General features: G+C 45.1%; 1 protein-coding gene across 1 annotated transcript in view; it reads left to right on the top strand.

The window, feature by feature from the left end:
- Positions 1–16266, top strand: part of zgc:101858 (uncharacterized protein LOC449555 homolog) — a 33335-nt gene that overhangs the window by 9353 nt on the left and 7716 nt on the right. The window contains exons 3-7 of the mRNA XM_059994413.1: positions 3512–3690; positions 5045–5138; positions 7969–8038; positions 13507–13543; positions 13958–14021. Of these exons, the coding sequence (XP_059850396.1) occupies positions 3512–3690; positions 5045–5138; positions 7969–8038; positions 13507–13543; positions 13958–14021 (444 nt within the window). The remainder of the gene's footprint in view (positions 1–3511; positions 3691–5044; positions 5139–7968; positions 8039–13506; positions 13544–13957; positions 14022–16266) is intronic.

The following is a 16266-nucleotide window of genomic DNA, read 5'->3' on the forward strand; positions in this document are numbered from 1 at the left end:
CCTACTCGGCATCCGCACAGCGCCCAAGGACGACCTGCACGCCTCGTCGGCCGAGTTGGTATACGGCGCGCCCCTGGTCGTCCCCGGGGAGTTCCTACCAGCCCCAAGGGGGCAAGAGGAAGAACCCGCAGCAGTCCTGGGCAGACTTCACGAGAAGCTCGGTAACCTGGCCCCCATACCCACTTCACAGCACGGGCGGAACCCGACCTGCGTACCCAAAGACCTACAGAACTGTAAGTTTGTGTTTGTACGAAGGGGCGGGCATCGGCCACCGCTGCAGCAGCCATACGAGGGGCCGTTTATGGTTCTCCGGAACAACGGGTCCACGTTCGTGCTGGACGTTGGGGGGAAGGAGGAGGTTTTCATGGTGGACCGCCTCAAGACGGCCCATGTGGACCTGGCGCAACCGGCCGAGTTTCCGGCGCCTCGGCACAGAGGCCGACCTCCCAAGCAGGTTCTGGCCCAGACTGCGGACATTGGGGGGTGTATCGCCGGTTTGGGGGGGGGTTATGTGGCGCCCCATTTCCTAGAGTATCCGAACCGACTCACAATTAGATAGCCTACGGGGGTTTGCGAGCACAGAGCTTTGGAGCCTCTGCGCCATGGGGGGCCAGTTGACAGAGGCTTAAAAGTGAGGCTGAAGTTTTCGAATAAAGTTTTTTCCTTCGACTGCAGTTACCGACTCTGTGTCGTAATTTTAGCGCTGCGTGTAGCACACCGCTACAGTACCACCCTCTACCACCACTCCCAGCAGTGCATTCCAGGCACCTGTCTGTACTATGTCAAAAATAAACTCCTGACATTTCCTTTAAACTTTCCTCTGCTGATCTTAAACATATGTCCTTTGGGTTAGAAAAGTCCTAACTTGTTCAGCCTGTTCTAATCCAGGCAACGCCTTGGTAAATCTCCTCTGCACTTTCTCTAAAATATCCACGTTCTTCCTATAATGACATAACCAGAACTGAACACAGAACTCCAAGTGCGGTCTAAACAGACTTCTATAGAACTACGAAATTTGACTTAAGCTCAGTCTCTGGACTATTGAAGGTCAACGCACCATCGGCCTTGTTAACCGCCCTATCAATTTGTGCAGCAACTTTGAGGGATCTGTGGATGGGGATCACAGAATCCTTGATTTCCCCCAGCTTTGCTAAGAATAAACTTGGACCTGAGGTTACTCTGAGCTGAGAGTCCTGTGGACCAGGTGATGCCTGCAGATATTTGTGTGCAAGGTAAACTGTGCTTTAACCATTGGATTTTGTCCTGATTCATGGTAGCATGACACAAAAATTGGCGTTGTAGTGGATAGCGATGGAAGTTGTCTAAGGCTCCAGCAGATGAAAAGTTAGGAGGATTGTTGGCGGACAGAATTTAATACTGACAAGTGCAAGCTGATGCACTTTGAGAAGTCAGGTAGGGATAGGAATGTACATAGTGATGGGGTGTCAAGAAATAATGGTGAAGGCAGCTTACAGCATGTTTCCCTTCATAGGCCAGAGCACAGAATATAAGAGGTGGCGTGTTATCGAGCAATTTTGCAAAACACCAGTTTGGTCACATCAGAAGTGTTGTGTTCACATGATAGCAAGGATGTGATCATGCTGGAGAGAGTGGAGGAAGGAATTGGACAGTCAGAGTTTGTTTTCACTGAAATGAAGGAGGTGGGAGGTGGGATAACTCGACATTACGATTATGAGAGATTTAGTTATGGCCGTGGGGAAGTTGTAGAACAGGAGGCACCTAGGTGAACAAGTCCATGGTTCCCTGAAAATGGAGGTTTTTTGGCATGTTGGCCTTCATCAGTCAGGTCTTGAGTATAGAAGTTGGGACATTATGTTGCAGTTACACAAGACATCGGTGAGGCCAAGTTTGGAATATTGTGCTCGGTTTTGGTAGGAGAGATGTGATTAATCTGGACAGAGCTCAGAGAAGATTTACGAGATGTTGCTGAAACTGGAAGGACTGAGTTGTGGAGAGAGTTTGAGCAGCTGGGTCTTTTTTCATTGGAGTAGAGGAGAATGAGGGGTGATGGTATAAAGGTGTATAAAACCAAGAGGGGATAGATAAGATGAGTACACACTGTTTTTTCTTCAGAATCAGGTTTATTATCACCAGCATGTGTTGTGAACTTTGTTAACTTAGCAGCAACAGTTCAAAGCAATACATACTATAGAAGAAAAACAAAATAATAAATAAATAATCAATTACAGTATATGTATATTGAATAGATTAAAAATCATGCAAAGACAGAAATAATATATATTTAAAAAGTGATATAGTGTCCAAGGGTTCAATGTCCATTTAGGAATCGGAGGGCAGAGGGGAAGAAGCTGTTCCTGAATCACTGAGTGTGTGCCTTCAGGCTTCTGTATCTCCTACCTGATGGTAACAGTGAGGAAAGGGCATGCCCTGGGTGCTGGAGGTCATTAATAATGGATGCTGCCTTTCTGAGACACCGCTCCTTGAAGATGTCTTGGGTACTTTGTAAGCTGGTACCCAAGATGGAGTTGACTAAATGTACAACCCACTTCAGCTTCTTTCGATCCTGTACAGTAGCTCCCCTCCCATACCAGACAGTGATGCAGCCTGTCAGAATGCTCTCCACAGTACATGTATAGAAGTTTTTGTGTGTATTGTTGACATACCGAATCTCTTCAAACTCCTAGTAAAATATAGCCATTGTCTTGCCTTCTTTATAACTGCTTCAATATGTTGGGACCAGTTTAGATCCTCAGAGATCTTGACACCCAGGAACTTGAAGCTGCTCACTCTCTCCACTTCTGATCCCTTTATGAGGATTGGTATGTGTTCCTTCGTCTTACCCTTCCTGAAATCCACAATCAGCTCTTTCGTCTTATTGACATTGAGTGCCGGATTGTTGCTGTGACACCACTCCATTAGTTGGCAGATCTCACTCCTGTATACCCTCTTATCATCACCTGAGATTCTACCAACACTGGTTATATCATCAGAAAATTTATAGATGGTATTTGAGCTATGCCTAGTCACACAATCATGGATATAGAGAGAGTAGAGCAATGGGCTAAGCACATATCTCTGAGGTGCGCCAGTGTTAATCATCAGCGAGGAGGAAGTGTTATCACCAATCCACACAGATTGTTGTCTTCTGATTAGGAAGTTGAGGATCCAATTGCAGAGGGAGGTACAGAGGCCCAGGTTCTGCAACTTTGCAGTCAGGATTGTGGGAATGATGGTATTAAATGCTGGGCTATGATGGACAAACAGCATCCTGACATGGGTGTTTTTATTGTCCAGGTGGTCTCAGGCTGTGTGAAGAGCCACTGAGATTGCATCTGTTGTTGACCTATTGTGGCGATAGGCAAATTCCCTAGAGCTCCCTAGAGTTAGGGAATCAAGAACTTGGGCTTAAGGTGGGAGGGCCAAGATTTAATAGGAACCTGAAGGGCAACTCTTTTCATCCACGAGGTAATCTGTCACTCGATGTGGGAAGGTGTGTGGTTACTGAGCATTTTACTCTGTGCTTCATCAGCCCCTGCTGTTACCCGGTGACCTGACAGATGAGGCAATTGTGAACCAGGTGATAGAGAAAACAGTGAGCTTCTACGGACAGCTGGACGTGCTGGTGAACAGTGCGGGGATCCTGCTCTTGGGAACCATTGAAAACACAAGCGTGGAACAGTTCGATCACATTATGAACATTAACGTCAGGTATGGATTCTCTTTGGGTATGTCACTCTCAGTGAGGTCTGATGTACTCTGTTTGGGATTCAGGAGTTACGGAATTATGTATGTGAACTTGGTAGAGGTGAGTTCAAACAAAAACCAGTCTTCAGTCCTAATGTAAAATTACAAGTAGTAATCAGTCTGCAATGAAAAGGGCAGCTTTGCAAACCAATAAAGTGGTCAAAGATATGGTTTGCAAACTGACATGACCGAGAGATGTTCTCCTATTCATCAGACAATGGTGTACGTTAAATAGCCTGCATCAAACCAGGCAACAGACACTGACCAAGTTATTTTGTCAACTGGCACATCAAACACAGTCTCAGGAATTTTTGCTCTGTCATTAATTGGGTACCCAGAGAATTAGCCCTCATAACATTAATTTTGGGTGCCGGGGTTTCCTGAACTCAGGGGCTTTAAGACTATCCATATTGAATCCCTTTCTTCCAGCAAAGGTGTTTGAACATTCAGCAGTATCTCGTCAGTTAGAGCGTGCTCCCACTGTAAGTGTGGAATTCAGTGGGACCATTTGCCAGACTCTCAGTATCGCAGTAAACACTGTTCTTGTAGCTATTGAAATTGTATTGAATCACCTGCTCATTCTCTTTCTTCTTAAATAAAAACATGATGTACTTTGAGTTTGGATTCTAGAGGATCTTTAAGAGAAAATCAGCTTGTTGAGATGAAAATTTCTTAATATTAACCAGCTTCAGTGTCTCTCTGAAGACTCAGTTCAGAGTCACACCGTGCTCTTGGCTTGTTTTCCTTTCTATACCACCCCTCCCCCCATTGCTAATGAGGAGCGCTGAATTTTTGATGTCCCAATGCTATGTGATCTCTCTGGGAGAGAATGAAAGGAATGCAGTTGAAGCCTGACCATTATTAACTTTGCAAGCTTCTCTATATCATAGAAACATAAAAATTTGCAGCACATTACAGGCCCTTCGGCCAACAATGTTATGCCAGCCATGTAATCTACTCTAGAAGCTGTCTAGAATTTCTCTATTGCATAACCCTGTATTGTTCTAAGCTCCATGTACCTATCTAAGAGACTCCTAAAAGATCCTGTTGTATCCGCCTCTACTACCTTCGCTGGCAGTGAATTCCACACACCCACCACTCTCTATCATGTTACCAATTTTTTCAGGGTTTCAAACTGATATGTTTAGGTCTGCATCTCACTCATTTCACAGATCTAATTAAAATTATGATTTAACTTTATAGGAAAGCTGTAATAATAATTAACTCTTCACAGGTGAAGATGCAGTGTGACCATGTGCAAATGGAAAGTGTTCTCAGACGTTTATTTAAATATTTTTCTTGGTGATTTCTTCGACAGGTCTGTGTACCATCTCACACAACTGGCTGTCCCTCACCTCATCAAAACCAAAGGCTGCATTGTCAACGTATCCAGTGTTAATGGCCAGCGATCAGTGAGTGTCGAGATGATGAAATGTTCATTTTTAGTTAACTACATCCTATTTTTAACTGTCCTCGTCCCAAGGTTATGCTTTTGGCTTGGAGTGCAGTATTCCTTGGCAATGTGATGGTCCAGACAGTTACTGTCTCTGTAGACCCCCTCTGTCTCCTCCGGGGCCTCGGATAGAACCTTTTACCTCATTTTCCTTCCCCCTTGATCTCTCTACTCCTTCAGCTATCAAGGCTTCCCTGATCTGCTCATGTGTTCACAATTCTCTCTAGAAGTGGCAATGAACAGGGGTAGCTCCACACTTAAGCTGTTTTCAGTTTGAAGGCCTGCCTGGTTTCCAGATAAACAGCCAGGCTCTGTTTTTTAAGATTGTTCCTGCTTTCTCTTTGTTCCTCTGCATTCTACTTTCTGCTCACCTCTCCATCCTGAGATACGAAACCCGGTGCTGGTTTGTGGCAACAGTTGGAGTCTGCTATACAGTACTGTGCAAAAGTCTTTGGCAGAGACATATACATTGCTAGGGCTAAGACGTTGGCACAGTACTGTATTTGTCAACATGGAGTGGAGAGCGAGTTTGTAAACCTGGCGGGAGCAAAGGATGTAGGGAATGGTGAGGGTGAAGGGCCGCAGGAGGGGTATGGAATAGGTGACAGACAAAGAGTGCCAGGGGTGGGGCAGATGCAGACACACCCAGCCCTGAGACACCAGACAAGGTCATACGATTCCAAACAAATGAATTATAGTGCATTACAGAATGTCACTCTGGTGCTTCCTGCTCCCTATCCTCTTCCCAACTATGATTCCCCTCTCACTGCTTCTTTCCCACTCACAGTCCACAGTAGAGACCCATATCAGAGTAGAGTTATCATCACTCACATATGTCATGAAATTAACTTCTATTTTTGCAGCAGCTGTACGATGCAATACATTAAATCACTATAGCATTGTGGAGAAGTCTTAGGCATCCTATCTACGTATCTGTTGCTAGGACTCCTGCACACTACTGTAGCTGAGTACAACTTTAGCTCAATACCTTCCCTCTAATGCTCCATTTGCCTTGAAATAATTTTCAGTGTTCCCAAGCCAAGATAAGAAGTTTTGGTGCTTGTTAACATTTTAGATTTGTCTCTTTATATATAAATACAAACAAATCTCTCTGAAAGTAGTTGAGTTTGCCTTTCCTCGATCCACATCTCTTCTTCACATCGAATGTCATTTACTGCAGTTTTGCCTCATTGCTTATTTTGCGTGTCTTGATAATCTAATGCACCTTTCAGTACAACTATGGTAACTGTCTTCTTTCTTGCTGCCTCGCACTTTTCTTGAGTCATAAATAGACAGAATGCGAAATGGTCCACTGAGTCCATACCTTATCTTTATTAATCCCATTTTTTATTCTCCCCACACCTCTCATCAACTGCCATCAGATTCCACCCCTTGCCTACCCATGGTCAGCAAACCTTTCAGGCACTTTTTAGGGACATGAGAGGAAATCAGAGCACCGGGGGAAGCACACGTAGCTTACAGGAAGAATGTGAAAACTCCACACAGACAGCAGGGCAAGAAACCAGGAGTGAACTTGTTTCACGGGAGGTGCGAAGCAGTGCCTTGACTGGTGCTGCCATTGTGCTGCCCGTGTGCCTATGTAACCCTCTGGCCCTTTCAACATCCTTATACTTGTGCCCAGGAGCACCACCCCTCACATCACCTTTCTCCTGACTCCAACACGTCCATTCCTCACAATCCCTCTCTCTATCAGAGTGCTTCTGAAAGTCCACATGGACAACTGCTGGTTTACAACTTACAATGTAGCCTTTAAAATATCCGCCTTAGGTGTTGATGATGATTGTTAAAGTTTTATTTGTCAACCAAAAGATGGTGCTGGGCAGTAACTACACAAGCTGCCTTGTTGTTTGTCCCCAGCTTAAGTCTCCTCTCCCAATTACACCCCCTCCATTACCTTTTAAACCTCAAATCACCAGTGTCTTAGTTGTTTCTCCTGAGTGTGTAGAGGGCTACAACTGTTCAGCAGACCCATACGTCTCGGAATGGAATCTTCTTCACATCGAATGTTATCAAATACCAAGGGCCAATTTTCATGCTGTCTGACTCAGACTGGAGGATTTTCTTCTCATGATATTCTGAGTAGTTATCAGAATAGGTGGGGCACAGATTCGCTGCTTTTTCACTCTTTTGATGAATGAGGTTAAAAATATACTGTTTGCCCTACAATTTTCCTGATTTGTTGTAGGGGGCAGGTGGTAGCCAGGCACAGGAAACTTCCTCAGGCAGGGCTGGGGAGTCAAGATGGTCATGTATGCCCTCCGGGTCAGGGTGTAGGAACATTACCAGCTGAAGGTAATGAATAATCGGAGAGGTGGCGATGTGTTGGAATAATCATACAGGAAACGTGTTGTTAGGACTAATTGGTTCCACTCCAGTAAAATCCATGGGGCTCACATTTTTCAGCAGTGATGACGAAATCCTGACTTGATAGAGACACGGTTGCTACTTGCCTGGTAACCTGACCACCGGGTTTAAACAAGGGTCGGATGTAGGGTGAAGTCTCCTTTATCTTGGTGGGGTGGAACTTGGATTTTAGAAATTGCCTTTCAAGTGCTGACTGAGCCTATCCTTCATTTTGGCTCCAAAATACCCAGGTGCAGAAATATGAATACAGTGTTCAAACCTTACAGAGAAGGTGCGGTGTAAAGGTTTACATGAATTCTGGGAGACAGTTATCCTTACAGAATGCTGAGCATGGTAACTTGCTCAGGATGGTAGCTTGGTGACACAGGATACACATCCACCGTTTTCTTCTTGTCTTCCCACAGTTCCCTGGAGTTGTGGCCTACTGTATGTCGAAATCAGCCCTGGACCAGTTCACTCGCTGTTTGGCTCTGGGTGAGAGTGGCCCCTGCTGAACATTCTCCTTTGAATTTTATTAACTTAGACGACTTAAGATTTTGAATTTCGCGTTGGCATCTGGGCTGCCTTACCTACCACGCAAGCGCAAAGTTAAACTCTCCTTGCTTTGATCCGTTGAGCAGACAGGAAGAATAGTGAGAGACTACATCAATCTTTATTTGAGGATGCATCTGTTGGAGTAAACCTTACAGTGTGTGCAGATGGGAGGTTAGGTGTGTGGTTAAGAGGAGGCCGTAGGTGTCCATGTGTGTTCAAGGTGACTTGTGTATCTGCATGTGGCTGCTTTCTGTTCTGAAGGGACAGCAGGGCTCGGTCACTGCACCAGTGCCTGCCTCTGGGCCTCAGTGAATCACAAACAATGCATAACATGCAGGGAGGACATTCGGCCCATTATGCCTGTACCTGTTGAAGAAGATCTTCAACTGCACTTCCCAACTCAATGTGATGAGGGTTTCCATCCCTGCAACCTCTGCAGGAAGTGAGTTCCATACCACACATAGTCTGTCTGTCTCTAATCCTTCTGCCAATTACTTTAAACCCATGCCCCCTGTTGCTAAAGGAAATGGGTCCTTACCAATAATATTAACCTTGGTCAGGCCTTCTGTCAGTGTCCCCTTCCAAAAGAAACTAGTCCAGCCTGCCTATTTCCTTAGCTACAATTTACCACTCCTGACTTCATCCTCACATCTCCTCTGATCTCTTTCCAGTAAACTTAGAACATCAAACATTACAGCACAGTACAAACCCTTTGGCCCATGATGTTGTGCCAGCTTTTTAATGTACTGGAAGAACAATCTAATCCTTCCCTCCCACATAACCCTTCGTTTTTCTTTCATCCGTGTGCCTACTGTCGCGGTTACTTGAAATGACCTGGAGACACAGACAATTCTTCGAGAAGTTTAAACTTTCATTTGCAAACAAAGGCTGAGGCAATCAATGAACTTGTCACCGAAAGCCCACCGAGCTCCGGTGTACAGCATTGTTTATAGTAATTTCTTATCTCAGTTACATTTCGGTTTCGTCAGCATACCCAATCAATTTTTAATTGCATATCATCTATTCATTAACTAATCAATCGCTCTTGCCTAGCTCTCGGTGCGCCACCGTTATTTCTTTCCAGTTCGCATTGGGGCCCTATTCTTGGCCAAGGTTATTTTTCCAGACAACCTCCCTCACATTACATTTCCTGCTCGTACCATCCTGTCCACCATTATCTCTTACTAAACAAAGGCTGAGTGTAATACATGGAGTACATTTCAGCTAATAGTGCTGCTAGCTAAACAGGTGTTCTTTAACTGCCACAGTATGTAGCTAAGAGAATACAAGGTATCTAGTAAAACAATACATAGCAAAATGTGTCCAGTAAAATAATACATAGTAATATTCAGTACATAGGAGTGATTACATAGTGTAGTAAATAGCTAGCACATAGTGATTATATTTCAGGTATATTTCTCAATATAGTCCCCCCTTTGAGACCCACAGGGTCTCACACAGAAAGAGAACACTCAGAGGCCGTGCACCAAAGCCAAAATAAAGTCCAGCATTTAATCCCAAATTTGGGTCAACTACAATTTCCGTACTCGGAGCTCAAAATGATCTCTCTCTGTTACCCTAGGCTGCTGAGACAAAAACCTGTCCCTCCGTAGCTGAGACAGGAAAAAAGACTCGGACACCGTTACAGACTAGTGTCCACATCATTAACACCCTCCAGTCCATCTGATGCATCGCGCAGACTGTAACAGTACATCATCGGTTTTTCTCCTTGTCTGGGGTCAGATACAGCAATTTCCAGGAGCATCGGGAATTGTTTTGCTGTCGCACGCACTATCAAGGTCTTGAGACATGGAAGAAAACAGCACAGAATAAATGCACAACTTATCAGCACAATACCTGCAGTCATTGCCATTTTAGTCAGCCACGCACCCCATCCCTCTAGTCTGCTTTCTAACCAGTCTGCCCATAACTCCTCTGCCCCCCTCCTTGGGACTTCCAGTCCTGTCTGGGCTGTTGCTTAAATCTACTATGTCCCCAATAGGGCATCTGGGGAAATGCTCCTCCGAAGACATTCATTATTGGTATGGGGTTTTCTGGCCCTTGACTGACAGAATGACCGGTTCCTCCATCTAGTGGTGCTTCATTCACTGTAATGGCTGTACTCACACTGGTGGTGGCTGGCAGCATCCTTTTGCTTTTTTCTTTTTCCTTTTTCAGTTCTTCGAGCTGCATTTGCAATAGCTTTTGCTGCACCTCTTCTTGCTGCTCAGCCAGCTTTCATTTGTCTCTCCGATATTTCTCCACTGCGTGGACTACGTGATCCTGAATGCTTGTGGGGTCAGCGATGACAGCCCAACCACTTCCTGCAATTTAGACTTGACTTGAGGAGGCATTGCGTCCAGAATGCTTTGTCGGAACAGTGTGTTCAGAAACAAGCTATTTTCCACCTCTTGCTCAGTCTCCAGTCTCCACCTTTTCAACTGGTTTTCTACATAGGCTGCTGGGTTTTCAGTGTCTCCCAGTGGTTCCCCCTTGAAGGCTTTGGGGTCCACTCTGGGTGGATAAAGCTTCCTGAGGGCCTGCCATACCCTCTGCCTCACTGGATCAAAATTGTTCCCATCAGTATGTGGGCTGTCCACATTCTGTAAGCCAGCCATTTCCATCAGTTCTTTTAGCTTGGAAGTTCCCATCAACCTTATCAGCAGTGCCTTCAAATCTCCCATAGCCAACAATCGTCCTGTTGTTTCCTCCTCAAAGGCTCTAATCCACTTTCCTGCCCCCTCGTGCGGACTAGGCAGAGTATTTTTCAGCCCTTCCAGGTCCTGGGATCCCCAAGGGATATACTGTACTTGTCCTGATCCCTTTACCAGCAATGGCAGCATTTCCTTCTCCCCGTTCCATGTAATCAAGCTTCCTTCCTCACTTGGTTCTTCATCTATTGCTGGCCCTAGTACTACTGGCTGCCACTCATACCCTCCTGGGGTATACCTTCTTCCTTGCTCCTTCTCCACTCTAGTCCCCTCTTCCATCTCCAATATCTGCCTCTCTGTCCTCTCTCGTATTTCCTCCAAACTCCCGTCTCCTACCTTCCTCCAACTTCCTCTTAACTCACTCCGTTCTTGCCGTCTAGATGATTCCTGTTCTCTTCTAGTCTGTCTGTCTCTACAGTATAACCGATACTCCTCATAATCCCTCTTCTCTCTCAGCTGCTGTAGCCTTTCCACTTCTCTTTCCATCTCCCTTCTTTCCTGTTCCATCCTTATCTTTTCTCCCTCTATCTCGTTCCTCAGCACCTCTCTCACCCTCTCATATTTCCTTCTTTCCTCCTCAGGGTCCCAGACCTCTACTTCCCCCTGCAGGCTCACTGTTCCTGATATTATGGGGCATTGCTTGGGTGTTCCCTGCTCATTATATGGAGGGGGTCTTTCTACTTCTTTCAGATCCGTGTATGGAGTTGAAGCCGGGTTCCTGTTAGGTTTTTCCTCTCCATCACCCGACTGTTTTTCCTGTTCCCTTTTGTCTTTTTCATTTATTATCAATATCCTGCCTGTCTTTCTCAATCTCTCTCCCTCCATCCTAAAAAGTTTCAACACTTCCATCTCCTGCTCTCTCCTTTCCTCCCTTTTCTTGGACTTATCGTTTGGTTTATGATTTTTAATTAGTGCTTCCATCTCTTCACACAAGCTTACATCGAATGTCCCTTCTTTTGGCCATTTTGTGCGCAGGTTTTTGGTTCTTTTTTCCCGTTTCTCTAAAATTGCAATAATCTCACCTCTACTTACCGGTAATTTCTTGCACAGTATGTCTACTGCTGTTCCTTTTTCTTCCACCATGTTATTTTCTTCTTCTCTTAGGTATTATTTCTTAAAAAAAAATCTCACAGTTCAAATACCTCCCTGATCCTATCTCCACGCCTAGCCCTACAGTTTATTCTACCAGTGTTTAAGCAATTTATCAAATTCTTCTTACCTTCTATTCCGTTCTGTCCGAGCAGCCCTCAGCCTAGGGCGGTATTCACAGAAGTTTCTCTTCACTCTCCCTGCCCATTCAGCCCTTCGTTTCATATGAAGCGGTATCCACAGGGATTTTCTCTATTTTTCCTTTCCCTGCCCGTTCAGCCCTTCGCTTCGTGCGAAGCGGTATCCACAGGGATTTACCAACACCACGTGGAATTTTCTTTACTCAACTTCTTGTTACCTTATTCGTACATACCCCCACTGCAGTGTTCTCGATCAATCCTCTGAGCCTCCTGTCAAACCCTCAATTCTGCCAGATTCTTTGGATCGGAGAGACCCTTTGGCAGTTGCTACACACCTCTGAGTCCCCGAGACCCCCAAAACCAACAGAATTTTAGTCCAAATTGTCGCAAAAAGCGCTTACCTTTTTTCTGGGTGCACCCGTAATTCTGTTAGCTCTGTGAGGGCTCCCAAGGGACTGGGAAGCGGCCTCAACCCGCCGAATCTTTTTCACGGGTCTCTTTCCGATCCTGTTTGTGATGCCAATTTTGTCATGGTTACTTGAAATGACCTGGAGACACAGACAATTCTTCGAGAAGTTTAAACTTTCATTTGCAAACAAAGGCTGAGGCAATCAGTGAACTTGTCACCGAAAGCCCACCGAGCTCCGGTGTACAGCATTCTTTATAGTAATTTCTTATCTCAGTCACATTTCGGTTTCGTCAGCATACCCAATCAATTTTTAATTGCATATCATCTATTCATTAACTAATCAATCGCTCTTGCCTAGCTCTCGGTGCGCCACCGTTATTTCTTTCCAGTTCGCATTGGGGCCCTATTCTTGGCCAAGGTTATTTTTCCAGACAACCTCCCTCACATTACATTTCCTGCTCGTACCATCCTGTCCACCATTATCTCTTACTAAACAAAGGCTGAGTGTAATACATGGAGTACATTTCAGCTAATAGTGCTGCTAGCTAAACAGGTGTTCTTTAACTGCCACAGTATGTAGCTAAGAGAATACAAGGTATCTAGTAAAACAATACATAGCAAAATGTGTCCAGTAAAATAATACATAGTAATATTCAGTACATAGGAGTGATTACATAGTGTAGTAAATAGCTAGTACATAGTGATTATATTTCAGGTATGTTTCTCAATACTACCCACAAAGAAATAACACTTGCTCCCCTCCAATCTTCTGCTACTACTGCGGCCACGTGGACTTTGTTGGAAACCTACATCAAATGTACCAGCCTCGTCAATCCTCCTCATTACCGCGTCCCCGTGTTGATGCTCTGCAGGCACCAGAGAGCTGTACTATGTGACGAGATTATATCTGACAGCTTATGCCACACTGTAAGGTATACTAACTCCACGGGGCTCCTCTCCTCTCATCTCATCCCCCTCTTTATGCCAGAATGCACAGTTGTGTTGGGATCTTGGATCAGAATGAAAATCCTCGACTAACTGTATGCCACATCCCCACAGATCTGGCCCCCAAGAACATTCGGGTGAATGCTGTGAGGTGAGTAGTGCAGGAAAACGCGTCTGTCTAATTCCTCCCTGCTTCGTCATTTATGTTTCTGTTGTTGCTTCATTGCATCCTTCCTTTTCCAACAACACTTCTCTACGAAAGCGCAATCTCAGTTACGTACTTCCCCTCAGCCTCTTGTAGACTTGTATGTGCGTGATCCCTAACAGTGAACCCTCAGGATATTTGACTCCTGAGGGCGTCACGGCTGAGCTGGGTGCTGCTTGCCCAACGCGGTCATACACTTGGCCCCTGAGCAGGAGACGAGAGCTGAATCCGGGTGCAGAAGCCAGGGACGCTCACCAACCGAAACAACACGAAGCCTGCTCACTCTATACCTCGCCAGCCCATCTGCCTCACAATCCCCAGCACCCCTTCCCAGCTTTCTGTCATTCTCCTCTTTTCCAGTCCTGGAGTCATCATTACGGATATCCACAAGAGAGCTGGTCTGACCGAGGAGGCTTATACTGAGGTAAGTGTCAGTAGTGGCTCGGGCTGGAGTCTGCTACCGTCAGGCCTCCTCTGATCAAGGGAGGGGGCATCTGCATGTGGGCAACAGGGTGAGGGGAGGAGTGATTACCTCTTCAATAGGTACATTTAATGTCAGAGAAATGTATACAATATACATTTTGCTTTTTCTTTGCAAACATCCATGAAAACAGAGGAGTGCCCCAAAGAATGAATGACAGTTAAATGTTAGAACCCCAAAGCCCCCCCATTTCTCTCCCCGCACACACAAGCAGCAGCAAAGCGATGATCCCCCCCCCCCCCAACCAGCAAAAAAGCGTCGGCACCCTCCACCGGGCACTCAAGCGGGCAGCAAAGCATCAATAAAGACACAGACTAGCAGCACCCCAAAGACTACTCATTCACCCAGTATTTGACATATCACAGGCTCTCCCTCTCTCCCTAATAAGGGAAAAAGAGGTGTCCCCATTTCACCTGTCTTGTGTTTGTTAATGCTCAGCATCTGAGATTACCAACCTCACTGGTGACCACCACATCTTGATTCCATTTATCCTACAGCTATGCTTACACTAGAAGGTATAGGCTAAGTTTATGTTCATTATCACCGGCATGTGACATGAAATTTGTTAACTTCATGCAATATAATGCATGAAGTAGCAGCTGTTACGTACCCCGTAACTGGGTATCTGACCAGCAGAGAAAGAAGAATCCATTGGAGTCTGGTGGTACCAAACTAAAGGTGTTTATTAGTAAACTACACAATACAACATCAAAAATGCAAATATACATATAAAACAAGTTAGCAGTAATAAACCTAAAAGTGTAGTTGTGACGTTCTCCTTCGGGTGTAACTAATAACGCCAAATCCAACGTCGAGATAAACCACAGTCAATGAAAACCAGTTTGCAGTAAGATTAACCATTTACTGTTCACTCTTCACATTAACATATGGTGAAAACTGTTGATAAAACAATACAAGATTGATACAGTATTTGTTCCTTTCTTAATATCACATTTCAATTGTAAATACTTGTAAAGGTGACTATAACCACATTACACTAAGGTGCAGTATACAGGCAGAGTTTACCTGCGCCATTGACTACTTTAAATACACTTCAATGCAAACTGTCCGCAACTCTTTAACTAACGAAAACATAAACATTATCGACCGTCGTTACTTTTAACAGGATCGGCGTTAATGTTCAATATATCGATTATCTATTAACTTACAGCATTGCTCTCACTGTGATTTCTCATGCCTGCAAAACAACTTCTGCTCAGGTGTGCCTCGTGGTGAGCCCCCACCCTCGCGTTAATCTCAAACCGGTATTTTCCCACGAGACGCGACGAAACCGGATGTGACGTCATTGCACGCCGATATATTTTACATGCAATGAATATACTTTAAACACTTCTAACTAGAAAATACTAACAAATGAATTACTAAGCGAAAATATTATAAACTAAATAACTGTCGTAAAGACAACACAGTAGTAATAATAATAATCAATAATAAACAGCTCTATCGATGTCTAGGGGTAAATGAATTGTCATAGGAAAGTAGAGTTCAGTTCATAAATGCTGAGGTGGTTATGGTTGTTGTATTGAAATCGTTGGAGAGAGAGAGAGAGTGAGCGAGATGTAACAGCAACAGCAGGCAAACCTTCCCTTGCTTTCTTAATCTGTCGTATCGTTGTGGCCATTCAGTTATGACCCCTCTGGTCTTCAGCTAGATCATTCTTCTGTGGTGGACTCGTCACTCCGGCATGAGTGGACACACATACAAGTCCCCACCGGCCCTGCAGTCACACTGTCAGCTTTACCGACCGATCTCCTGATTCGGTCTCCAAAGCCCCCACCTTTCTGTGGGTTCCCAACACTCAGTCAGTGTCCACTGGCGTGTCTGAAGGGTGTCTCTCCAGACCTGTCTTTTATCCCCACTCACGGAGTCTCAGCTATCCATCAACTCTGAATGACCATGTCCATCAAATGAGGCCACTCCTGCTATCTCCTGAGGAATGTTAACGAGCAAAGTAAAGTACTTGTAGTGGAAGGTAAGTAATCCAGGAAGAGTCAAAATACAGTAAGTCAACAGTCTCTCTCCCCCTCTTATCTGTAGCAGATGTTCTTGCCTGGGCTTTATCTCTCTCTCTCTCTTTCTCTGTCTCTCTCTCTCTCTCTCCCTCTCCCTCTCCCTCTCCCTCTCCCTCTCCCTCTCCCTCTCCCTCTCCCTCTCCCTCTCCCTCCCA

Source organism: Hypanus sabinus, chromosome 18 (genome assembly GCF_030144855.1).
Source record: "Hypanus sabinus isolate sHypSab1 chromosome 18, sHypSab1.hap1, whole genome shotgun sequence".
Lineage (NCBI taxonomy): Eukaryota > Metazoa > Chordata > Chondrichthyes > Myliobatiformes > Dasyatidae > Hypanus > Hypanus sabinus.